Source organism: Pleurodeles waltl, chromosome 8 (assembly GCF_031143425.1).
Source record: "Pleurodeles waltl isolate 20211129_DDA chromosome 8, aPleWal1.hap1.20221129, whole genome shotgun sequence".
Lineage (NCBI taxonomy): Eukaryota > Metazoa > Chordata > Amphibia > Caudata > Salamandridae > Pleurodeles > Pleurodeles waltl.
Window position 1 is genome coordinate 127,200,274 of NC_090447.1, and position 26,866 is coordinate 127,227,139.

The 26,866-nt window shown below is 43.6% G+C and overlaps 1 protein-coding gene across 4 annotated transcripts in view; it reads right to left on the bottom strand.

The window, feature by feature from the left end:
- Positions 1-26,866, bottom strand: part of TENM4 (teneurin transmembrane protein 4) — a 1,476,030-nt gene that overhangs the window by 292,977 nt on the left and 1,156,187 nt on the right. For all 4 annotated transcript variants that reach the window (XM_069203936.1, XM_069203935.1, XM_069203934.1 and 1 more), the window contains 3 exons: positions 21,883-22,135; positions 15,200-15,295; positions 12,265-12,500 (listed from right to left, as the gene is read on the bottom strand). In XM_069203936.1, coding sequence (XP_069060037.1) covers positions 12,265-12,500; positions 15,200-15,295; positions 21,883-22,135 — 585 coding nt within the window. The remainder of the gene's footprint in view (positions 1-12,264; positions 12,501-15,199; positions 15,296-21,882; positions 22,136-26,866) is intronic.

Below are 26,866 nucleotides of genomic sequence, written 5' to 3' on the forward strand. Positions count from 1 at the left end.
CCTGTAAGTGTCTTACTTACCTGGTTAACCTAACAAATACTTACCTCCCCTAGGAACTGTGAAAATTGCACTAAGTGTCCACTTTTAAAAACAGCTATTTGTCAATAACTTGAAAAGTATACATGCAATTTTGATGATTTGAAGTTCCTAAAGTACTTACCTGCAATACCTTTCGAATGAGATATTACATGTAGAATTTGAACCTGTGGTTCTTAAAATAAACTAAGAAAAGATATTTTTCTATATAAAAACCTATTGGCTGGATTTGTCTCTGAGTGTGTGTCCCTCATTTATTGTCTATGTGTATGTACAACAAATGCTTAACACTACTCCTTGGATAAGCCTACTGCTCGACCACACTACCACAAAATAGAGCATTAGTATTATCTATTTTTACCACTATTTTACCTCTAAGGGGAACCCTTGGACTCTGTGCATGCTATTCCTTACTTTGAAATAGCACATACAGAGCCAACTTCCTACACACGCACAATGTTTTGTACGCTTCCTTGCACAGACCTTCCATCCTCATTAAGGTAGAAAGTCATACATTAGTGCAGAGGTCTTCAAACTAGGGGGCGGGCTCCCCTACGGGGGCCTCAAGTGATCCCGGGGGGGGGGCAGACTCTAGCCAAAAGAAGCATTATACAGATAACAGGCCTTTGTTTTAAGCAGAAGCATGTTATTGCATTTTTAAAAAGGTAACAGTACTTAATGGCAATGTTTAAATAGGTCTAGACATATTTAAACATTGCCAACTTTATAAAATAAATGTGAAAAATTTTGAGGGGGTGGCAATAATTTTTATTTTTCGACTAGGGTGGAGTGGCATTAAAAAGTTTGGAGACCACTGCATTAGAGTGAGAGCTGAGTTGTCCTAATGCGACTTCTCTGCAGCCCGACTGACTTCCCGTAGCTCACTCAGAACCTATGTTCTGCGTCAAACTGTGCGGCTGTGATGGGGTCACCCGAAGGTCGCACTCTATGCGAAGCGCTAATGCAAATATTAGGGCCTGTTCTGGCAGGCTGGAACTCACGAAACCTTGACATTTAAAAACAAGGGAAAAAAGGCAAGTTGGAGAAATAACTTTGCTTTTCTCTGCATCGAGCGGATATTTAATTAAGGCAGCGCTGGGTAATGGGTACAGAATAAAAACATGGGTGTTTTTGCAATAGCTCCTTCAAAACATGTGATGATTTGCACAATAGATTTGAGGAATTGATTGCCTTTCAGGGCTGCTTAGTAAAAAGGTCAATATTGGACAGAAAGGGAGCACTTTAGAGCACGCTGTGGTTGTTTTCAGCGATGGTGCGGTTTGAAAATATGTTTTTGCAGGGTATAAGCAACGAAATGAGCCTTTTCGCTGCTAATCAAGGCTTGAAGTTAATTTATTGTACAAGTGGTTCTCCTGACAACTACCTCAACAATTTACGGGGGGTGGAATCAGTGCTTAATTTGTGCTTGTTGTTTCGGGTGTGGAGCACCAGCACTTATTTTTCTGCCCCAAGCATTTACTGCGAGCAAAAGACACACATGGGAAAGACAGTGGGAGAGAAAAACGAAAAAGCTGTCACAATAGGCGAAAGCACAAAGCTGCAGGAGTGAGCTGAAGGGGCAGGGAGTGGCTGTAAATGGATTGAAGAGGCCCGAGGTGGCTTCAGGATTACTCTGCCTCAGTATTCCGTGTTCGCACATTTAATTGCAGCAGCCGTGTGTTTAAGAGGAGGGCTTTGGGCACCGGCACATTTTTATTTACAAATTAAGCACTGGGTGAGGTGTGTGTTTGTGTGTACGAATGTGTGCATGTGGGTATGTGTAATAACTGCCATTTCTAGTGTGCATGTGTGTACGTGTAATATCTGACATTTCATCTAAAGCTAATCCACCCAAGCATAGATATTTTCATACCTAAGATTATTCTCCTGCTGATAGTGCTCCTTTTTTCATCCCTGAAAAACCTACAACGTGGCCTCCCTTGTCTCCTTGTGCGTACATGTGATGGGTGGCCAACCCTACACAATTATCTTATTGGGTAGATTGAGTGTTTGGTGTGTGGATGTGGGAGTACAACAGGATGTCGGACAGTGTATGAAAATAAGGATGACAAGTGTACATGAACACATGCACATGTGTGTATTTAAGTGCCTTAGGGTGACCAGATTTTGAGGAGCAAAAACTGGGACAGGTCAGACATAAAAGAAGGACTACAGACATTACTCACTTTTATGTGTGGCCTGTCCAGTTTTTTTTGCGTAGCTTTGTGAATGTGTGCGTATAGGTCTTTGTGTATACACACACACAAACATACACACATGTACAAGACTACATAAGTAAAATTAGCTATGGCTTGACCTACCACCCTACATCCCCCTAACCTGCCCCCACCCACCTCTCTGCTCCCCACTCCGTGTCTCTGCTCAGAGCAGGCAGGGGACTGTGTTGCCTGACAGTGACAAATAAATGACTTTAATTATTTCATATTTTGTAGGCCTCTTTAACTGATGCTTCCCTAGATGATCTGACCTCTGTCCCCAAAACCGGGGCATTTATTTAATATTATGACCTTTGTCCCAAAAACTGGGGCATTTATTTAAAATTAAGAGAAGCGTCGGGACACCGGGACAGTCCTCTCAAAACCCGGACTGTCCGGGAGGTTTGGACTGCAAGAGGAGCATGGATTGTATGTCCAGGAGGACGGCGGAACTTCGCTGTGCATGAGGAAGATTACGCAGGCGTAAGGGGTCGGTGGAGATGGGTTTTGTTTGTGTGGGCTACCAGTGCCAGTGATGAGGTCTGTGTGCACGAATGTGCACATGGGAAGATGGAGAAGCATGCAATTGTGGATTAAGTGAGTACATTGAAAGGGTGGGGTGCATGTGTATCGACAAAGGGTGTATTAAAAGTGTGCGCACATGTCCAATGGTCCTGATATTTTTGTGCGTACACGGATTGTGGGATGCCTCTTGCAAGGGCACAATGAACTGCAGCTGGAATCTACGATTCACAAGCGAGACAAAGGGACACCTTTTGTGTGTGGCTATGCAAGTGTGTGTGTGTTTGTGCACAAAAATATAAGATGGAGTCTGTTGTACACAAGTAGTGAAGGGTTTGTAAATGCGCCTGGAAGGGTAGTGCTGATTCTGAACACGCGAGTGTGCAGAAGTAGAAATGATTGTCTGTCAATTTTTGCAGGGTAAGGAAAATCTGCAGGATGCAAGTACACGTATGAGTAAAAAAGATCATGTATGATTGATTGTACGTGTGCATATACAATCGACGGAAAGAAGACAAATGAGAGGCGTGCCTGTAGAAGTCACATATGAAAGTTAAACTGTGCCCCCGGCCGGTCTGGCACTTATGCGGGAAATAAATCAAGCTGACATTGTCCTTGACAGTGATTCTGGGGCAATGGATTAAACAAACCGTGCAGCAAAAATTGATGTCAAGGGCCTGTAGCGTTAATTACTTTTCCACCTTGATCCATCTCTTAAGTACGCATCCCGTGAGAGCTGCCTGCGCCCCCATCCTCAGACTGTCGTCTTATTACCTTAAGTAGCCACTTGCCTGGATTGCCACCTGACTCTGGTCGGCCTGATACCTAACCCAGGCACCCAAGATAATTGGATCTCCTAGAAGGAGCGCAGTGCGCGTGACAGTGGCCTAAAACCTAGCGTTTTTCATGAACACTTGAGAGTTACAGCTGAACGTCATTAAGATGTCAATAAAACTCTCAAATTGAATTAGCTAATTAACTTGGAAATCCTGATTTGTGAAGCATTCCCGGGTAACTGTTTTCCATCTGTAAAAAGCTAAAATATTTGTAGCCCTGGTCTCAGGCGTGGAGTACGGCTGCACCACGTATAGACGTCAAAGCAAGGGGGACATTGAGAAGAACAAGCCACAGTGGGATCAATGAAAGAAGAGGCAACATGCTGAAAATGGACTAGTGAGGTGGACTTGACTCAGTTGTGAGGCCCCTCAAAGTGACGCCCAATGGTTTTGCCCGAAAACGCCATGTTAAAAACCAACGCTGCTATATGTGGATTCCCCAACTGGGGCCATTTCATTCAATCCCTTCCCCTGGTCTAATGGAAACATTGTTGCGGGCTCTTGCTATCTTATGCATTCTCCCCACAGTCTGTTCCCTGCTGCTCAGCCAGTGAGCGAGGTCATTGTATGGTTGGAATGTTGGGTGTTTGTGCTCGGATGAGGGGACGTTGGAGTGAGAAGGGCCGAGCAGCAGGAAGTTGCTCCTGGTAGGACCTTAACTGTTACCTACAAGTAAGCTAATCAACCTACTTCTTTTATAACCTACGAGCATCCATCATTGATTGCAACAATCGTGTTATACTATAGTTTGGGGACCATGGTATCTAAAGCAGTCACCATCCACATTTGAATACAGAAGACCAGTTTGAATCAAGTTCCAAGCTATGAGATACAGCCAAGGAAGTATTGCACCATTCATCACTGGGAAAGCACACAGTCAAGTACAAACTAGGGATCTGGTGCTCCTTCCTTCAGTTGTACACAGTGGTCCAGCTTACATGCTACAAAGTTCCCTTGCAGATTCAGAAACATCATATTCATATCAGTGAACCAATACGGACCATCACTAAACACTACAATGAACAAGCCTAACTTCAATGTTCAAACACAGTCACCAGATCTTCATGTCCCGTGTCTATGAGAAATCCAAGAACCATGTGGTCAGGTGTCCAGTCTCCAAATAGACCATAAGGCCTTGCACAGGTTGAAGTGCGCTATACACAAGCTTGTAACTTTACGCATCAATGTAACATAAAACCATAGTTAGATACTACATCCCTTCACGCCCAGCCTTACACAGCAACACAGCGTATGGGCTCAACTTCAAATTCCTGATCCCGATTTCCTCTGCACAGAGCGGAGCCCTCACAAATAGATGACACTCAAGCGCATACTCAATTTCATTGTGCCAGAAGTTCATGCATCTGAACTGTTACAATCAATTGTCTGGTTGATTTAGATTTTTAGGTTTCTAAATAAGTTTATCAATTTCACAAAAATAAACTCTGGGTGCCGGTTAGCTGAAAGCTACTCAACGCTGTTTTTTTAAACCCCAATTTTAATATATTCAAGTAAAAAATGGTTGGGAGCGGACCGATGAGTCAATGATAAACGCCCACCCCATCCTAAGACGCTGCGGAAACAGGCCCTGGTTTAGTCTAGAATGTCATGTCTCACTTCTGAGCCGAAGAAACACATTTCCTTTCCAAAAGCATAGAGAACATGGCTACGTCAAGCGTGAAATTTACAGGACACAACAAAGACTGTTTTCAATGGCACAAAATGCCTTGCTCAGGCTGATCATGTTCCTTCTGCCTCTTATGAGGCGAAGTGGAGCAGAAGATGCTTTTCTATGAACATGGCCCATACCTTCTGCCGAGGTCAAAGGCCAAATGTCTGCAGCTACTTGAGAAAAGATGACATTCACAACTCTCATTGTGCTGGAGAGTGCCTCATCACTTTTGCGAAATGGATTTCTGAAAAGGTTGGTGAGAGAAAGATTACGGGAGAGATTTTTTTGGGCTTACGGTCTCCCATCATCTCTTTCTCTGGATCTCTTACAGCGCAGTGGTGTAAATGAATGAGCAACTGCAGACACCGTTATCATTGCGTAATACGAGTAGCTTAATACATTTCCATACCCATCAGGGTCCGCAAGCAGACTTATTCCTACCACGTCTTCAGCGGTCTTCTGTGCGGGCTTCTGTGCGAAAGGACACTTTTTCAACAAATGGTAGATGTGAGTGGTTTTAGCACTTCATGGATGTGGAGAGCATTTTCCCATAATTGTGTGGCACCAGGGTGACGCCATCAGCATAGTGCCAAAAAAGGGAAAATATATGCGAGGAAATACCAGTCATTGGTGGGATGTCTTAGCGAGTAGAAGAGGTTCACGGGTGCCAACGGGTCAAATATAATACGCTTTGCAGAAAGAGTGGTCCATACCCAGTCGTCTCTTGCCACAGTCAGTGCATCTATAAATTTGCACAAAAAAAGACCTGGATAAATGAATAAAATCCTGTAAGAGGAAATGTCGAGCTGGAGCCAAGGCGTGTCCAAAGTGATAAATCACTAATGAAAATGGAAAAAACTGAAGAAAGTGGTGAGCTTTCTCTAACATCAAAATGCAAGAGTAGGGGCTTCCGCCTTTGCCCCTGCCCAGGTGTGATATTTGCCTTTGATCACAATTTTCCTACATACCGGACACCACTTCCTGTAAAGTTTTGCAAGCATCAACCATTCTCCGCTTACGCTGTTGCACAAAATAAACAATGTATTCTTCCCGCTGAGCAATCTGTACGCTTTCGGTATCATGGCTGCATTCTTCTGTGTTTTTTCTTTGTGTCACCATATTTTATTGTTAGCAATAATTGGTTGCACACACATTTGGTGGCAGAAGCATCCTTCCTGGTGCACGCTTGCGTCCCATGTAGCCTACATCATGAGCAAATCTCTGGCTCCTAGGAGGAGCTTATATGGGTCTGGACACGCTTTAATCCAAATGTTGTACATTTTTTCTAACACCCGAGGTGGGTGGTGTTCTTCCAACTCAGAAATGGAAAGCTGTAGCTTCTCCGATGAAATAAAGTGGCGATATGAGACTGCTCGTCTCAGGAGAGATTGCGTAAGAATGATCACATTGAAAAGCATTGGAAGGACTGCAATGTAGTTAACATTAGTCTTATGCATGCACATGAGGTACAATGTCTTCATAAACTATACTAATGCAATGTGTAAAAAGATCCCGACAATTTTTATGATTTTTACAATTAATTTAAAAAACCTCTTGATGAGGTCAAACAGCAAAAAAAGAGGAAAAGGGGATTTTTTTTTTTTTTAAAGTGAGGACTTCCTTCCCATACAGAGGACTTCCAACCTCCACATGAAAGAAAACCTTTCAAAGGAGACCAATGACGGTCCAGAAACGGTGTGACGTCTCCTGCCCAGGTATGTCATACAGGAAGTGCTTCCTGGCACAGCATTAGTCCGGGGCTGTAATGCGCCAACATACAAACCTGCTTGCAACAGACATCTGAATACAGCCTCCAGGTGAAACATCGAATGAGAGCAGGGCTCTGAAAGACTAAGGCCGATATTTATACTTTTTTAGTGTCGCATTTGCATCGTTTTTTTACGCAAAATTGGCGCAAACTTACAAAACACAACTGGCCCATATTTATACTTTTTTAGCGCCGCATTTGCGTTGTTTTTTGACGCAAAATCAGCACAAACTTACAAAATATAATTGTGACACAAATGCGGCGCTAAAGAAGTATAAATACGGACCAATTGTATTTTGTAAGTTTGCGCCGATTTTGCGTAAAAAAACGAAGCAAATGCGGCCCTAAAAAAGTATAAATATGGGCCTAATGGTCTTCTATTCCTTAAGCACTATGGGCCAGATGTAGCAAAGGGTTTTTCCCATTCTGTGTCAATGGGAAAATGTGTTCGTACATATGGCCCTATATTCCGAATAAAATATGGCGTTCGATAGCGGCACGCCCCGAGAAATTTATATTTTGAGGGTGTCTTCAAGGGACAAAATAATCCTATTAAAGTATAGTGCATGCAAGACCACAGGCGCAAAATAGAAATTGTTGATGGAACTCAGATTTCAATATGCAGAGTAAGACGTGCTCCGCGAGATGTCTGCATTGACTCTGAGCGAGGTAAGGATTGAAGCAGCTGTTGGCTTGGCGAGTGAACCAGCATCCCACAAGGGAATCACTGGTACCCAAGAGATGCAAAAAGGCAAACCAGGACATCGCATCGATTTATTGAAGCCAACGTACAACAGCAGAGGCTCCATTTCGCCTGCAGGCAGATGAACAGCTAATCGCCGCGGCTTAATTCATTAACAATCTTGCCTCAGACTTAAACTGTGCGCCTCCCCCGAAAAGCAAAAAAGGTCAAAGAAAAATGCCATTCGGCTGCTCATTGGGTGTCTGTGATGAAATCATACCCTGAGTAAACGCTAGAAGTGAGGCGCAGCCTCAACTTCATTTTGGGCAGAGACCTCATTTTGCGCTGCAAATGTGACAGGTTGTAAAAAATAATTGAAATGGAAAGGGTAGTCATAATTTTTAAATGAGCTCATTAGCACGCCAAGACAGAACTCGTCATTGTGGTAATTAATAATTGATTATACTTTAAATTAAACACAATTTGTCATCAAAATCTAATTAAATAATCTGATTTTTTTTTTCGCCCGCCGATTCGATCAGTTAGCCTGGCGGAGGGGCTCATTGTTAAATATGTTTATGCAGAGCTGAGCAGATTAATGTGACTTTTTAATAATTGAGAGTTGCTTCAGAAATGAGCCATTCTTGCCTGTAATTAGCCTGACCCATGCTAACTCCCAGCCTACACTGGAAAAGATGCCATTCAGTGTATCAGATATTGCCTGGTAGTTAATTCTGATGACCTGCAAAGCAGAAAGGTGCAAACTAATAAATCCATTCTAATTGTTTCCAGAATATAAAATAAACCTTAAGAAGCAGGCTGAAATAACAGAGCGCAGTTGGAATATAACTGAATTTAACCCATGAGATTGAAGGGAACGTTTGTAGAATAGTATTACACCTTTTTTTTCTGCTTCATCGTAATGCCATTCACGTTTTTTAATGATTTTTTTGCAGAGCAAATCATCTACCCAGATTGTGGCCTCTTGGCGCTAGCATGAAGTACTGAGAAGGAAATGGTGAAATTATAGACGGAGAGGTTGCAAACAGAAGAGTCACGTTTTCGGATTGTTTCAGAAATGGGAATCAGTCATAAATTGCACCGAGCGAAAAATAAATGGGATTCCACAGCAGTGGGGCCAACACCTGGAAAGATCAGCCACCGCTCAACACTGTAAGGAGGTGGTAGTTCGAGGTCTGGGGGTGCAGAGAATGCAGTGACTTTTTAAAAATGTTTTACCTAAAAGCAAGCCTCTTTCGTGCAGGAAGCTTGATCGACTAAGCACAATGTCCTAACGTTCCCCTCGCCACTCCAGGGAGCCAATGCATGCTTCTCAAGTTTGGGAGATATGAGGCCGGATTAATAAAACAAAGGTTTGCATTTGTCCCTATGGTGCAAAACCACTGGATGAGGAACTATTTAAAGCTGAATGTCAGTAACACCATCTCCTGCCGCCTAAAGCATCATCTGTCAAGGGCCCTGTGCATCACCACGTTCTCACCTCGCAATGCATTCTGATCTTAATGAGCTCTCCGTCAACGGAGACACTTTATCCAATCCGAGGGTTAGTGCTGTGCATGCCTGGCATTAGACCTCCATGATTCCCATCAGAGGCGCTCTAAGCACTATTGCCCTTGGTAATGAACCAATCTGATTCAAGGTTTCGAAAATCTGCTCGAAATGTAAATAAATTGGCATAATATCCAACATCTGCACAGAAACTGAGAAATCTATGTTTTCCTCTGAAAATTCTGTGCTGTAAATCTGTGACTTCCATATTTGTGGTTGTGTGTGCATGTACAGATGTGCGTTCCAGTATTTGTAAAATATACAATTTCATACATACTAAAAGGAACCAAACAATAATCATCCCCCGGGAATGCCCTCTGCTCTCCATAAACTCCCCACCACCTAACCGCTCCTCTAAAGGGAGGAAGGAGCTGTAGAACCCAATTAAATAAATTCCCACCTGTGAAACACTGAAAGTATGTGCTGGCGGGGGGTACAGCGAGGTTGTGTCTGTGACAGGAAGTTCATTGTGAGCTGTTCTCTGCCCTCCCCAAGCAGTCGTTTCCAGGTGGTGCCAGCGGCCCATGACACAGGCTCCTCTCTTCCCTGTTTAACATCTCTGAGCTCTGCTATGTCATTAGGCAGCACGCCGGCTGTCTCTCAGAGTCCAGAGTAATTCTGTGCTATCTAATGAGACTAGCCGGACAGCGGGAGTAACCCTGAGGGAGCAAGCGACAGGTTATGGCGTGCACCCTCAAAGGAAAAGTAGGGAAATAATGAACTGACAATACCTAACAAAGCGAAAGGGCCATACAAGCCTGGAGAAACAGCCCACAACTTCTGTAGTCTTTACAGAAGAAATCTACGAAGAGGTATTACTACAGGAGTAAGATTTCATATATACGTAATTGCAGCTGTGAATCAGCGCCCAAATATCCAACTTTCTATAGTTAAAATTGCAAAAAGAGCACAATGCTTTCTACTTGTATAAGAATGTTCCTTGGTTATTCACATCTTATTCTCACTTTGTTGTTTGGGTGCCAATTCATGAGGGCATCTAAGAGTAAATGATGCATGAGCCCTACTTCACATACTCATCAATAGCTTTGTAAATTGGCCCCAATATCTTTAGGTCTCTCCAGGTCCAAGGTCTCCTTCAGATCCTTGTCAAGCCCACAAATTTCACTTAGTCCTAGACAGAGGCAATCCAGTTCTTACTTCTTAACGCAAAACTTCCATTTCCAATGCCACCGCCCCTCAACCATCGGAACAGGCCTTGGATGCTCCCCACTTACAACCAACAGACCATCCCTCTATTTTAAGTAATTCCTCTCCACATTATTATCTTAAAAAAAGAAAGCAATTCACATCTTTCATCATTTTTCGAGGACATCACTGAAAAGGCGCAGTCAGCATTCTGGACATTATCCCACACTGAAAGAGCTTTGACCAATGTTCTAGGTGACCTTAGAAGCATCCCGTACCACGGATCGGATTAGTCCTCTTGCACCCATCTGTGACTTTCAAAATGGAGTGCCATGAGGATTTTACTCACATATTTATCCCAGGCAGATTTCTGGGGACTCCAGGACCACCTCAAGTTAGGCAGCATGACTGCCACACCATCAACAAAAACAATTTGCCTCTGGTTTCAGGGTTGATCACGGACCCAGCACTCTTCGAAATCTAAGTTTCTAGAAATTAAAATAAGGTGACACCTTATTTGTTTTTGCTAGACCTACAGTTTCTACAAAAAAACAAATAGCTGATTTATTGACCTATGACACTTTTTGCAAGGTTTTACTTAGTGTACTTTGTGTGGGGGATGCCAATCGATCTTGGTTGTTTTTCACAAATTGCGATTTCAGTTTGGGTACAAACTCCGGTTTATACATGAGTCGAGATTACCGGTCAAATCAGAGAGTGGGCCTCAGAGTGTTTTCGCCAAAAATGAGGGATAATGAGCACTAGTGAAATTTATGCCGATTTTTGCACACTTTTGTGAGTTATCAACAGCTGGTGGCAAAATTGGTACAAAAAAAGGAGCAACTGTATGGAATTAGTGTTTCACTCGTAATCAGCTTTTGTTAAAACCGAGCAAAAATCCTTTGTGTCTGTATTAACCACCCACCTCTAAACATGAATCAGTCTTTCAAGAAACGCTAGAATGAGGGTGAAAACTGGATGTCAATAAATCCGTGGGATGCCCCTATTTCAAATGTGTAGGGGAACCAGAAAATAGTTCCTATTTGGAAAAAATACTCAGATGCATTTGCATCTTAACCCTGGGAAATCTCAGGGTGTAGGACTGGTGTACATGTTAATACAAATTATTTTCATATACTTTCATGGGTAAGCCATTACATTTTAGTGAACTTCAAAAAAAGTCTAATTTCAACAAAATCTTGAATGTAAGCCAGACTCACAATCACCACCCATAATATGATTTGAAGTTTTATAGTCAAATCCATGTCTTTCGTGGATCCTCCAGGACCCCCCCCTTGTGTGGCAGCAAAACTGTGAAGGAAATGTCAAGCCAATGTGTCTAGAGCTACGGTTGCATAATATGGATTTTCTGGCTCTACAACTATATCAATAAGTTATTTTACGAAAGATAACCAGAACATCAAGGGATGAATGGCTTCTAAATGGAACCAGTACCTGAGATGGCATTGTGCTGTAACGGAACATAGCTACCTGCTATATATTTATTCTTTATGACAATATTTGGAGATTTACCTAATGCCAAAGTCAGTAGTAGGTACAAGTCTGCCATACTTAAAATTGGGGTTTAGACAAAAAACGTGGCATTGTTTTACCACCTCCTACAGTTGGCAACTTTAATTTCTCATGAAAACAATGTTCTGTAGTTGGGAAATGACTATATTGAGTTACAAACCACACATTAAACATGAGTGCACTATGCATTAAAGTTGTCGCATCCGTACAGAGTGGACAGCACCTGACTGCACCGTTCAGCATAGGGAGTGACAAATGGATACAGGCGGATAAGATAGACTCACCGATGAAATACGCCAGGAGGATGACCAGGGTGACCGAGATGATGATGGCACTCAAGGCCGCACATTTCCAGTTGCAGTACTTGTAGGGCTTCTTCAGGTTGAAGGCTGGTCTGGAGAAAGTACTGCGGGGCAGAGGTCTGGGAGGAGGAGAGTACACAGTGCTGGAAGTCAAGGGGTAGCCCGGTGATGTTGTACAAAAGAGGGGCGAAGTACCTCCCGGCTTGAAGAGAAAGTGCCTGGAAGGAAGAGAAAATTGTTACCGTCACTTACTCAACACAAGGGACCTGCCTAGCGGATATCTGCTCTGCTTTTAATTTCCACTTGCAGGTCTGCGCCAAGCTTTGCTGCAAGAGAAAGCAACAGGAAAGAATGGGGAAAATCATGAAAGCAGAAAGAGGACTCTCGGTGCAAGGAGTAATTATCGAACTACAAAGTCAAGCAAAGTTGTCACACTAAGAAGACGTCCTAGGAGGGCTAATATGAAATAGGCATCTCTTAACAATATGGTACAAGCAGGGTAGATGCTTCGGGACACCGCTCCGAATTGTCTAGTCTATGTAGAACAGAGCAGACCTGCGTGGTACTCACCGAGGAGTCACCATAGATGGTACCCTATAGGCCAGCACTGCACTCGCTCCCTCAGTATATATGTATACACGGCCAATAGTAATTAGTCATCAGTCCCTACATCTCTTCTTGGCTCCATTTACATGGAACCTCCGGTGAAAGAGAAGCTACTTTGATTTGTTTCAATTCTTACAATCAGTTCTTTCCAGGCACCTGTTTCTCTTCAATTTCGACTTTTGTTCCTGTAAGTTCAGACTTTTGTAAGAATCCAGACTTTGTTACTCCTATAGCTTCTCCCCTCTTACCCATAGTCGACTCTTACTATGCTTGCAAACCAAGTGATGAAAGTTGTTTTGCAGTATTTTCACTTGATCATCTGCAGTAACTGCAAAAATGAGACAATATGGAACAAACACTGCCAGTGAAATAGTCTTGCGCTACTGTGAACGAAGCGGGAACAGGGAGTAAAGGAAGGACTATCACATGTCTTGTTTCTCTTTTTATCCCCTGAGGATGAAAGGCAGTCAGTCGGTGCTCACTTCATCTCAAGAAGGACAAAAGTGGAACAGTTGGATGTCAATTCATCTCATTCAGAAGAAGAACCATGAAAAGGCCGTCTCCTTTTGTATTATGCTTCGCTTATGGGAAGCCTGGGTGAGATAACTCAAGCTGCATGGTCTGTCCGCCAGTCTAAACCTCTTCTGATGAGGAAGGGACCAGACCGTACCAACTGGAGGACTCTGTCTCTCTGCTGCAACTCCTACCTGCCCATCACCCAACTTAGTGCTCTGAATTGGCCTCGCTGCTGCAAGCTAACCCAAAACACCAAACTAAATGAACACATAATTAGCATAAATAGAAAGAGGCTGATAGTCACTTCATTCTTCTGTAGATGGAATTAGGATTATTTGTGATCCTGTTTCAGCCTTCGGAATTAACTGAAAGAAAGACTGTTTTATCTGGCCTTCATTAATCTTGAGCTGTATTTGAAGACAGACTCACATTCATCTCTCAGGGGGCAAAAAAAAAAGACATGAGAAAAAAAAGAAGAAAAAAAAAGAAATATATATATATATATATATTTAAAATCATACTTTTTTCCTCTGCAATATCAATCAGAGGAGGGCAATTTGAAATATTATATTAATACTTTTCAAACTATTTACCCAGCACAGTTACTTAGCATGGATCATAAACAATACATTGGGGCAAATTCACTAAGGCAAAGTCCTACCGGAGTAATACTTCACGAACCACTAAAAGGCTTTGTGAAGCAACCTCGAACTTTCCAAATCCCTGTTAAAAAGGGGCACAGTCCTTTCTATTTGTTCTAAAGGTATATGAATATTCCAAGAATAATGTCATTTTAAATGTTTTGGGAACAAATCACAAATGCGCACAAGAGAACGTGACGGAGTGCTGATGGTGCCGTCTTTCACGCACATACCTTGGTGAATTACCACAATCTATTGAGAAAGTACTCATCTACTCTACTCTGCCGCACATCTCTTCTCGGTCAAGCGTGCCTGGCACATTTAATTGCTTTTTTTCGTCTCAATCAGTTTTCAGCACCAGTGGCGAGAGGGTGGGGGACGGGTCGCTAGCAGGTCTCAACAGCGGTGGCAGTAACTTAAGATATGGTGGTTGCATTCAGGTAAATGGTTGCTTACACAGGAGAGATCCCACAGAAAAAAAGATCATCCATAGAGAAGGAACAGATGCCAGATAAAACAGAAAGATCATGTCCCTTAAAGGTTCGCTAGGTACTTTTCTGAACAAGATTGGTGTTTCCCATTAAGGACTGTTGCAATCTGCTTCATTTAAAAATCCATCACAGCCAAACATGATTTACATTCTCCATTCTCCAATTAATTTCTCCACGTTGATGAAAGAGAAAAGTTAAATTATCATGCTCACAAGACCTGCACGGCAGAAAGGTTAATACTGTTCCTCAAGCGCAATGCGATCAACCCTATTAAAACATACAGTGCTTCAGACTGGAAACAGTCTCATCTCAGCAACAGGTCGGCCATCTTGAAACGGTTCCCAATACAGTGCCTTTATGAAGTGCAAAGTTAAGCCAATGGAATGGCGTGTATCAGCATATTAATGAGATGTCATTAATATGTACAGGGCACTGTATTTGGAGGAGGGGTCTTCGATAAACTCTTTGATGCCTGAAGTCCAGACATTCCAAAAGCAGGCCCAGTTAGGACACGTTTTGAAAGTGCAGGACCTGCAAACCATCAAAGCTGCCTCCAAGGAGCTAAACTCTTCATTTAGCTTGGGGAACAAATGCGGTTAGTACGCGTGAACATGCCGAATGAATTCACAGTAAATAAGATGAATGCATAAGCTGATCACATACCCATCATAAGCACCGTCATGTCTGGAGGAGGTGAGAATGTCCATTTCAATGAGGTTGTCCTGCAATGTCTCTAGGAATGTCTGCTTTGCTATGTTTCTACACACAGATGGAAACATGAATGAAGGCAGTGAGTCATGCATCTATGAAGTGCCATTTTCCAAAACATGGTCTTGCATGCTGCAGTGCATTTGTGACATTAAAGTGATGGCCTGGTACCCATGTATACAGAACAACATTTATACAGTCGGTGCCGTAGGCACTGCAGGTTTCCGTAGCTAGCAATTTCTGGTGTGCTTATTAGCAGTACAGACAATACATTTCTAAAGTGCAACAAAAAGGAAAACTGATAATGTTAAGAATATTAACAGCAATAAACAGAATAGTAACAATAGCAACAGTATCACAAACTAGGAACTTTTGTAGTATTGTCAAAAAACTGTTAGAGGGTTATGTCCAGAAATATGCATTTCGAATGGGCCACTTCGAAAGGATGCTTTAAACGAGGTCTACTGAATAGTTTAAAACATTGCAGCAAAACTGGTTCACAACAAAACAGATTGGAATGTCCCTCACCTTTGGAACTCAGAAAGCAGCCTCCATTTAGCCCACAGGAATCAAACAAAATGATGAATGTTAGCGAGTAATAAGCATAGCCAACCAAAACTTCGCAATATAGGATTAGAGAAATTTGTTTTGTAGCGCTTTCTGTTTGCCTCGTCACTTAGACGCAGAGTCTAGAAGTGCATCCGCGACAAGGAGTTCTATCCAAATGGACAGGTTCTTAGTCCTTAGAGAACTGTAGCTCAATCATCTTTATTATGTTGCAGAGGTCATCTCAACTTCAATGAATTGAGAAGATGAGGTGTCATGTCAACATAGTGATAGATTCTAACGGGGGTTTGCTAGCTTTGACAAATTCAGGGTCCGCATTCTTGATTTGTGATGTGAGGCTTGCACAGCATGAACGCAAGCATGATCCAACAATTACTTCCAACTTTTGCTTAACTCTCATGGATGCAGTACATTTTCAACATTTTAAGGCTGGCACTACAGGGGCCCGTGATTATTTAGAGAAAGCCATATTATTCCATCCTCGTGTTTCATCTGCAATACGCTACTGAAAATTGTCTACCATATTGTTTCGGCTCTCAGTCACCCTAGTGTGGGGCTATATGGGTTTTCTAAAGACCCTGCCAGAAATGTTGACCAATAGTTAAGCATTTGCTTCTAGTAGCTTCTAGTTCGGCCCATCGTCGGTTTTGTTATCACCTTGAAGTCACTTTTAGAAGGGCCTTGTTTGTCATCTGAGTGGCACTCAACACCCTTGAGCATGATGTCCATCTGAAGTGAAACAGATTAGGGGGTGGTCACAACAAGGCAGGCTCTAAGTTGGAGTCACACTTTGTTTTCAGTAGAATATATCCTTGCACTAGTAATCGACTGGGAGTCCCTTCTATTCACTATGCTGCATTTTCCAGGACTAGGCAAGTAAAACACTGTCCGCCCGTCCAGCGTAAACAGGAAAAATCAAACTGGCTCAAATGGAGAATGGCGGAAAGTCTCCACTCATACTTCTGCTTTGTGAATTATTGAAAGTCTAAAGGTTATGATAATGTGGAAGAATTTTCACATTTGTAATTATACATGTTGTACATATTGGAGAAAATTATGTAATGTGAAATGCCATCTCCTATGTCAAAACTTCATCACGACAGGTGAGTCATGAGTTTTCTTAAATCCCCACCTCGCCTTCAGTTGCTCAGTACTCTTACAAATTTACAGCCCTTGGAATTAACCATGCCTGAGGACCACACAACCATACGCCGCAAACTGCGTGATACAATGTGCAAGAGCCACTGAGGTGAGCGTTGAGCACCACCTCGTGCGCTCGTTTTGCGCCACTGGGTCACTCTAGGTGAAGCGTTGATTTCTGCAGAGAGGAACCTGCGCTGTGACTGCTGATCATTCAAGGACCAACTGCTGCAGTAATGAGAGAGCGGGCTTTTCTGATTCGGACTAGGCGCAACTGGCGTCCCTACCACCGACATTGATTTTCCTGAACCCTCTCTTCTCCAGCAGATTGACGCGCGTCTCTGAGCTCGCCTGAAGCTTGCGATCTTTTAATTACAGAAATAATGCATCTACTAGTTCCTAATAACTCTTCACAGGCGTACCTGCAGTTATTGGGCTGGACTCATTTACCAGTACTTCTTTTCCTGCTGAAACATCAATTCTATAGGCTTTGCCAATTAGTTGGTAATTTGAGGATCCAGGGTCTGTGTATTGGCTGGTAATCATCTATTTGCAGTCAGATACTGCAGGTTAGCTGGGCTAAGGTTCTTCGGCTAAACGTAATTAGACAAAGATCACTGAACTCCTTCAAAGTGCGGCGCATACACAAAACCAGACGCCGGATGGGGGCAGAAAGTTCCAGGCCAGTTTGATCGAGTGTATAAGCGAGTGAGATAAATGGCCCCAGTGAGGACTGTATACCATGAGAGAGACAGAGTGTGAGAGAGAGAATATTTGGCATGATCAAGTCAGAGATAAACGAATGGAGGAACATGGGGACCAATGGACCGATACAGGATTAGAAAGATAAATAGATTGATGAAAAATGTATTGAAAAATAGATCTACTGTCAGACAGAATGGACGACAGAAATCCAAAGAGGCAGATAACCAAACAGTTATCGCCACAGACAAACAAAATGTATGTAGCAGCTGGGAATTCCTATAGCAACTGGCACCACAGCCAAACAGGCTATCTCTGGTCCTTGAGCAATAGGGTGCCTTACATGACACTTGCTGTTCCACCTTCAAATGTGATATAGGATACCCCTTTCTCTCATCTCCACCTAGTGAAGTTGCAACGTTCTGGGTTCTTTGGACTTAAAATGCTCATCAGGGATCCTAAATTGTACTGAGGTGCCTTTGGCGTGGACAGCCCTCATCTCGCCTACCACCAGGACACCGTAAATGGTGGAAGTGCTGCCCAAATATTTAGTTAGCCTTTATCCTGCTATGTAGCTGTACCAACCTTATTTAAATATTCGCCATTGGGGTACATATGTACCACCACCAACCCCTAAAAAGTCGAAATGTCTACTATCCAGTGATAGAGTAATTTTATGATAGTACTGATCCAAAAGGGCATCAGTTAATATTTTAAAGCATAAAAACTGTAGCTGAATAAACAAATGAGCTTCAAGTGTTTTTCTGTGGCTCTAGTGAGTTCTTTATTACTGGTGAAGGGGAGTCAGTTGAGAGCCATAAGAGTGAGGTCAAACCTTGGACTCATATATAGAAAATAGCAGTAGTGCACACTAACTCACAGGAGCATTGCAGACCTCCTGATCCTGCCTCCAAGAGTACCCCTCTACGCTGACTCGCTCTTTCCCGCTCTTCTGAGGTTGTCAATAGCATCAGAAACTCATGCGCACTCTGAAGATGAACATACAAAGAAACAAGCTTCAGCTCACCGAGACTTGGGCTAACAAGCAGCAAAGTATTAGCCAGAGACCACAACAAGGGTCATGACAGAAAGGAGCCCCCTCGAACAACCAAGGAACAGTTTGCAGACCTGGGCCAACAGGTCACCGACCCACCACAAATGTCCTGGGGACACCGAATTAACCTGCAGCCTTCTGACCGTGGTGCTCCAGAGATCTAATGTGAGGTAACAGTGCTGTTAAAGGGGCAGTGTTAAGAAAACTGACACAGAAGACGTACGTGGAGAAACCGCGTGGAGTCCTTGCACAATCAACCTAGTTTTCTAGAGAAATACTGATGCTGCACAACTGAATTTAAAAGGATTTTGCCTTTCTGGCTCAAAGAAGAATTAACCAATCTAAGTCACGCGTACACAGAGAAGGAGAGGTTGAACCAATCCTCCTTGCAGCCTTACGTGGCCAGGCTCCTAGCATTGTGCCTGGTTCCCACTCACTTCTCTTCAGACGCAGATGCTACGGGGTTGCAGCTACCACCTTAACCTTTTAAAAAGCTTTCAAACAGACCTGTTGCTAACAATGTACATAGAGTGGGCTTAGGGTCTGCCCCTTTCTACCACTGACTTTCTTGGGCCAGTCTCTTTCAGCCATTAGAATGAGACTGGGTCAATCAGGTCTTGGCTCAGCAAAGTGAGGTAGTCTTCTCTCTCCTAATGCTATTGGCTGCTTGGGTGTATCCTTCCACCTCCACTAGAGTGCTTGCAATGGACTGCATGACTCAATACTTTACAACTATGCCCGTTCTGTCCCCTCCTGCTTGTTTCCTTCCCCGTGTCTCGCTAGACTGTGCTAATGCTGAACGCAATCCAAGCCCATTGGCTGTGCCAATGCTTGTGCTTAGAGGCTTTGAAATCCAGCCACCACTATTACCTGAACAAGTCCTTCTCCACATAGGTGTGGTTTGCAGATGCCAGATATTTCTTCCATAATAGTTATCAGATCGAAAGAGTCATTTTCCCTTCTCTATATTTTGCTTTTTGGATTGGGTGGAGCGGGACAGCAGCCAGGCGTGCACATCCTTTAAGTGAAATGACCGATTCCAGCTTCATAAATTGGATATTGATTTTCTTTGGAAAGAGAATGTATTCATGAAATATAACCACTCTCAATATCTGTATTCCTGGTGCAATTCCAACGAAAGACAGAAGGGTTTAAATAACGATGACAGCAGCAGTCCTGGTTGTGCATGTTTGCAGAAAAATGGAAAGATTCGTGATTTTGACCAATATTTCAGGGGTCTCTGTTCTCTTTTGGATGAAACCGTTTTTAACTCATGGTCCCACAGAAAGCTTACTGCAAACAATACTTTTGTTGTCACGCTGATGGAAGCCCAGTACACCGAAAAAAGACGCCCCAAATACGCAGGACCCCAAAATGACTGTCATGTGAAGAGGCAGCAGGGGCACGAAGTGAGGGACATTTGGGGGAAGAGATGACTTACGTAACGCAGGGAAGCCAAATTCCTTTGTTTCTTTGCAGTTCTTGTGGAACAGGTGGTCACCAGAGAAGACCACAAGGTGGTCAGGAGACACTTCAGGAGGTGTATGAATGAGAGGCGATGTATGCAGGGAGTGGCCGTACAGTCGGGGTGTAATGTGAGGAAGGTGTGGTCTAAATACTAGATTATGTTTTAGAAAAAGTAAATTACGGTGTCGTAGATCAGGGCAAACAAGATGGGCCTGGTGTTCCGTCTCCAGGAACCACAAATTAAATTAGATTTAGCTTCAATTTCTATCTTCCTCCCTGTCTCTGAGATAAAGGACAGTCATGATCTGATGCTCCACCGGTCACCAAAACATTGCTTGCTCTTTCCCATCTCCGGGCCGGTCTTTTAGAAGATCTGTCTGCTACCCAGTGGGCCTTGTCTGTAGTACAGTGAGGTGTATGATTTCTTCCAAGCTTTTGTATTATTTGCATTTAATATTACCATTATTTTTTAAAGGTCCTAAAGCTTATATGTTATTTTCTAGATGAAACACACATCTTCTTCTTTAAAGACAATAAAAAATGTTGCCACTGATATTCGGCTACAGAAATCATCACCAATCAGTCAAACAGGAAAGACCCTCCATTGGCTTCCCACAGATCAGATTATAAGAGCAATCGCTTTGAGCCACAAAGCATTGCCACACAGCTAATTGGATTACCTTGCTAATTTCTTCCACAATAGAAGCCTTACGTCACCAGTTCTGAAACTGATCTACCATTTCCCATACCAGATACAGGCGAGTTAGGGACATAGTCCCCAAATTACAAGTTTCCACTCGCAGGAATGACCTATTGTGATAACCAAAACTAAAAAACTATATCCCTAAAATCAGGAAAGGCTTAAAAACACACTTCTTCAACTGAACATTTGGTTAGGTCTCTCTCCTACACCAATGACAGGAGCAGCCCCTGGCCAGTTCTTTGTGCTCATCCTTCGACATTGCTTATCCTACCAGTCAGAGGCCCAAGACCGCCCCATGTCTTTGCCAACACCACAATGGCAGCCGAGATACTGTGGGCCCACCAAGGCTTGGCCACCGACCCATCATTCTCACTCAAGAGAAAGTTCCACATCAGCATATGCCAACCTTCAGAATGTCATGAGTACCCCAACTGAAAATTGATTATCTAAGACAGTTATTTATATGATCCAGTTTTGTGTGTGCCCGTTGATCTGTTGTTACTGACATGGTGGTATGTACTTCTTACCTGAATCCCCAACTAAAAAGAACTCGATCTTATGCAGGGTGCTTGTTGTGTGGGTGATTTACTTACATGTGCTCGCGGCTCTTACACAATACTGAGATTAATGTTATACGTTGGTATGTTGTCCTTTAGATTAAAACTGGTTGTGACTATAGCTGGAGCCAGACACTTAAACAATGGCCATGTTGGGTGTCACCAATAAAACTTCAATCCCAACTTTCAGAGTATCTGCTGTATCAATGCCTTTCCAATGCACAGTGACAGCTATCAGTATTGCGCTTTATTTAGTAAAGTTCACAAGTGTGTCTCTTGTTTCCCTTGAGTAGATACATTTCCAACAACATTAACTTACAAAAGTAAAGATTGCCCTCTATCATTGGGGTTCTGATTAATGCACATGAACATCTAATTACATTTTGCAATTTGTGATAAGATGCCAACTTTTTCACGATGCAGATTGTCTCACGTTCATCCTGCCTACCTGGTCTCCAGTGGGATGTTGCTGTTGAGCAACCAGTTGTCCTGACCATGGATGGAGTCGTGCGTGTTGCCCAGGGGCTCTCCAGAGAGTGAATGGTCCGTGGGCGCTGGGCTGGGGTTGCTGCGTGGTGTGTAGTTGCCCCTGTTCAGGGAATTGATAGAGGCCGCATGGTGCTGGTTCGGGGTGTGGGAGTGCGATATCGGTGGCGGAGGCGTTCGTAACCGCGAATGATTCTGCAAACCTAGCTGAGGATCTGGAAAAGAAGGAGAAATCGAATTGTGAATAGCCTATCAAAGCCCAGAGCAAAGTCGCCTTTAAATCAGAGAAAATCAAATGCAACATGCGTAACAGATATTGCAGCAACCCTGCTGCTTAATTTGGTCCCCGTTTGCCACATAACTCTAGTGGCACCGTGGTGGTAAAGCTTTGAAGAGTGGTTTGAGGGCTGTTGGCGTGATGAAGAAACATGTCACATAGACCAGTGAAATTATTTCTGCTTTTCACGGGTTTCTGGGGAATAGGGGGTTTTATTCCACTCAACTTTGTACAATGGAAGCACCCACGCACATATTAAAAACCTTCACATGATAATTTGAATTATGCAGGTTGCAGATGTGGCAGTCTCAAAACCATTGTCCGGGGCTACCATAATCCTCGCACTGGCGATGCCAACACGCCACATCCATATCTTGGTCTGGTCTTAAGGACAGGTCAGTCATTGAATACGGGTCAATAGTGTTACAGGTTCAATATCAATTGAAAAAACATAATGGAGTCTAAAGCGTTGGAGGTGGCGGGAAGGTGATTGGATGCAGAGGGCCTTCCTGTCCTTATCTGTTATGTACGTGATTTGGAATATTATAACTTCTGGGATGAATAAAAGGCAATGGGCAATCAAGGGGGGCAATGCCAGAAGCTATTTCCTAAAAATGAATGCTTAGACCAAACAGCTGATGTAGGTAATGAGTGTACACAGGCAAAGGGTCCTCGTTGTCAGTGGCACGCATGTGTGATCATGGACATCCATTCACCAAAAGGTCAGGGGAAGTGGAAATGACATCAGTCACCCTTTGACCTGCACGTCCCGCCCCCTTGACCCCACAAGGAGTTTTGGTCCTTTGTCCTGCCTTTAGCCTCTCCTCCTGTTTGATTATAATGGGTTAGAAGGGGAAGAAATACTGCTTAGCTACAGAAAGCAAACGCGTTTTTGGCCCCTCAGTGTTTTGTGTTTCTGCTGCTGCATTCAAAACCGCTGAGGGGTCACCAGAAGAGGTGCCATGTCTACAAAGGTCCGAGGTAGGGGAAGCACCTGGATCCCCTTAACTGACGTTTATGATTGTGAGGTCACATCCGCCCTAGGTCTGACGCACATCTGTATGACACGTGTAGGAAGTGACGCAGGTCACTCCTCATTGCGCGGGGGCTCCCCCAGCGCCTGCCCTCTGCGCGTCCTTGGCGCGGCCTGTTTGATATTTCACGGGCCCTTCGCGCATTCCTTTCTGACGGCCAAAGACCCTCTTCACACAAACAGGTCTTAATTTGATTCACTTTCCCAATCCTGGACACTTATGTCATGTCTGCGCATTACTGAGCTTGATACACCCTGGCTCTGTATTTCAGCTCAATTATCATGCCTTAACAGCTGCGTTTTCTTTAAATCCCACTCTTTTGCCCAAGTGGGTACCTGACACTATCAGAGCGGACTAGGTACAGACACAAGGAGCTGTGAAATCCGAGTGTTGGAACAAGAACCTCGAAGACGGGCAGCTGAAACATTCTTAACAGCTTCCAAGAGAAAGGAAGTTTCTCTTTCAGTGTGTTTTTAAGTCAACAACAATTTTTAATGGTGAAACCTACAAAACAAACTGTCCCTGGAGACTCACAGCAAAAAAATACATAGGTGAAAGACGGAGGAAGAGAAAAACGAAAAAGCGCCACAGTGGGAGAAAGTCGCAATAGGGACCTGAAGGGGCAGGGAGTGGCTGTAAATGGATTGAAGAGGCCGTAGATGGCTTCAGGATTACGTTTCCTCAGTATTCCGTGCTCCCACATTTAATTGCAGCAGCCGCATGTTTAAGAAGAGGGCTTTGAGAAGGTTTTTATTTACAAATATAGCGCTGGCGACTGTTAATGCACAGATTTCGGCTACCTGAACTTAACCCACTGAGCTATCTTACTGATATCATTCGGAGCAGCTCATGTAGCGAATGCGAATCACACCTGTACATGTATCAGCCCCAACCTTTGTTTTCTCTTCTGTGCGCCTCCGTTTTGCCCTCGTCTGGGAACTGAAGTGTGCAGTTTTTGCCCTCGGCCTTACAAGACAGACACAATCTCACAAACCCACAGTGGTAACAAGTGCGGACCGGTGTGCTTGAAACTTGTGGGTCTCCATAAAAAGATAGACTTTTCATTAAACGCGCAACTTTTAAAAGTACTTTTGTAAATGTGGGAGTCTAAGCGCTGTAATATTAAAAACAATCAGGTAGAAGAAATGTTCCTTCTAACAGGGTGCTTTTTTCCTGTGATTGTCCCTGCCAGCACACGTGACACACTGATTCACACAGACCACGTGCCTGATACACCTCTGCATTCATTAAGACATACATCGTTTTAGGTTCTCAGCGGTGGCGAGCTCTAAATGCACCAAAATGTGAAAGTATACCCATTAATTCCTTAATCTGCCAATCCCGAACTGAGTTAGGTGAGAGGTGCCTCTAAGCATGTTTCCTACCAGAAGAGGGAAGTATTTGTATTAGCCAGTCTAAAACAAAAAGCCTTGTTTGTGACTGGCTGGCCTGAAAAGACTGCACAGATTCCGTGAAGATGTAACAGGTCGGAGGAAGGAACAGAGACAGGAGCAGGCAAGAAAGAGGGAAAGATAGAGTGAGCGAGAGAGAACTCCAGGTGGTGGTGAGTGGTGGGATCCACCACATGGTTCTGGAACCACAAAGTTAAGCCTCAGAGGCAGGTAGGCCTTGCCTTAGTTCTAGATTTCTAGGTTACCTCTAAAGCCCAGAAACAGTACAAGACACCCTATTGACCAATGAGGTCTGGATTAGGAATGGTGGTGGTTCCAAATTACAGGTTACCTAGACAAGGCCTTCCCCTTCTTTAGTGACTGTTCTGCCCAGAAGTGGCACACACACACTGGATATGTGTGCCCGAGGTTTTTCCTTTATTCTAAAGAGCATCCAGCCAGGAAATGTCTGTATCTTCAGTCTCGCCCGGCCCTCGAGTGAGTTTTGTGAATGTGCTACTCAAGTTTAGGCTCAAAGACTGGTTTAGGGAGGTTGGAGATGAAATGGATGAATTAGGTTTTAGATGACCATTCGCGGTTAATGAATGTGGAGGTATTCTCTGAGGAATGTGGTTTATTTATCAACCAAGAAACCCCAAGAGAGAATGGATTTTCACAAGAAATGGAATGCAATATATTCTTTGTTGTTGGGTATTTTATGCTAATGTTGTGATTTACTTGTGTGCACTAAAAATCAAGATGCTTATCAAAAGCCTCCTGCATGGCTCACCAGAGAAGGCAATGGGAGATAAGTGCACCACATTCATTGAACAGTGGTTCACAAAGACCTCAGTAATGCTGGGATTACTAAGGAAGTGAAGCTTTAGGTTAAGCAAAGTACATAAAACATATTTAGTGATAGTGGCCTCTTTCAACAGGTTAGGGGTAGATTTGTTCTGCATCCCTAAAGGGTCCACAGGCTTTTAAAGAGTGGTAAGTCATCAGTAGTCCTAAGGCTGTTAAGAAGCACAGTGCACACAATGTGGTCATGCAGGAATTACAACTTTTTTGCAAAGCATGAAGTCAGTGGAGGCCCAGTGCTTTATGAAAGTCTTCTGGTGGTGGTGACCCCTCTTTTGAGGCAGGAAGGCTCACCAGGCACTCGTAACAAGTAGAGGAAAAACACTCGACAGAGTAAACGTGGAGCCAGTTTCGGGGGAAGACAGCAGGTAGGTAGCCGACGTGGAGCAAAGCCCGTCCTCTTTCCACATCCGGCGAGGACTCTGGTCCTCTCAGGATGGACGTCGGCTGCCAGCCATGGCTCGGTGTTGTAATGGATTGAGGAGCCCACCAGAAGCCAGGACCCTGCGGCTCACTGCAGCACGGCGACACTGCACCTACATTACCCTTTAAATTGGGGCATTAGACGCTCCGCGCGCTCTTAATGATTAGGCGCGTTGAATAAAGGTCCAATGTAATCTGAATCCAATTTAGACTTCAGCGAGGTTTGAGCACCTGGGGACCTGGCGTGCTGATGTCCTTGTTCAGTGCTTGAACACTAAACAAAATAACTAGCAATGCAGACAGTTCTAGGGAACATCACATTCTCTCGTTTCGGTAAAAATCCTTTTCTTAATGGGTTTTAGGTAACAGGAGAAGGAAGCAGGCAAAAAAGGGCAGGGGACAGAACACTAATCACCATCCTTGATGGAAAAATGTAATCCTGTACTTTTTGAATTATCTGAGGAATATACACTCTGATCGTGTGCACTTATTGTTGTAATACTGTTGTATAAGGTGTCCGACCTAAAAAAAAATGAGTAGCAGTCCATATGGGGTAAAACACACACCAAGAAATGGTTTTTATAAACGACAGAGACAACATTCAGTGGTTTGCACTTCAAAAGATCTGCAGACATCAAATTTACTAATAACTAGCCTTTTAGTCATAAGCAGCTCATTGACATGACCTTGAACTGTGACATCATACAGTGGGGCACTTGTCCTCCTTGCCTTGACCTCCTCACAGGCCTTCAACTTGTAGCTGAGGCCCCAGGGAGAAGGAGAGGGACGGGATCTACAGAAAGTAATCACAACTCATACATTTTAGCTTACACTGTGTTCCCTCTACTGCCTTTGTGAGCCCAAAGAGAAAGGGCTGCAGGGGCCTTGGCAGAAACTGCAACCAAAGACGGCCAATAACTGACTTCCAAGCGGAGTAGCACCAACTACTGGCTCCATAAA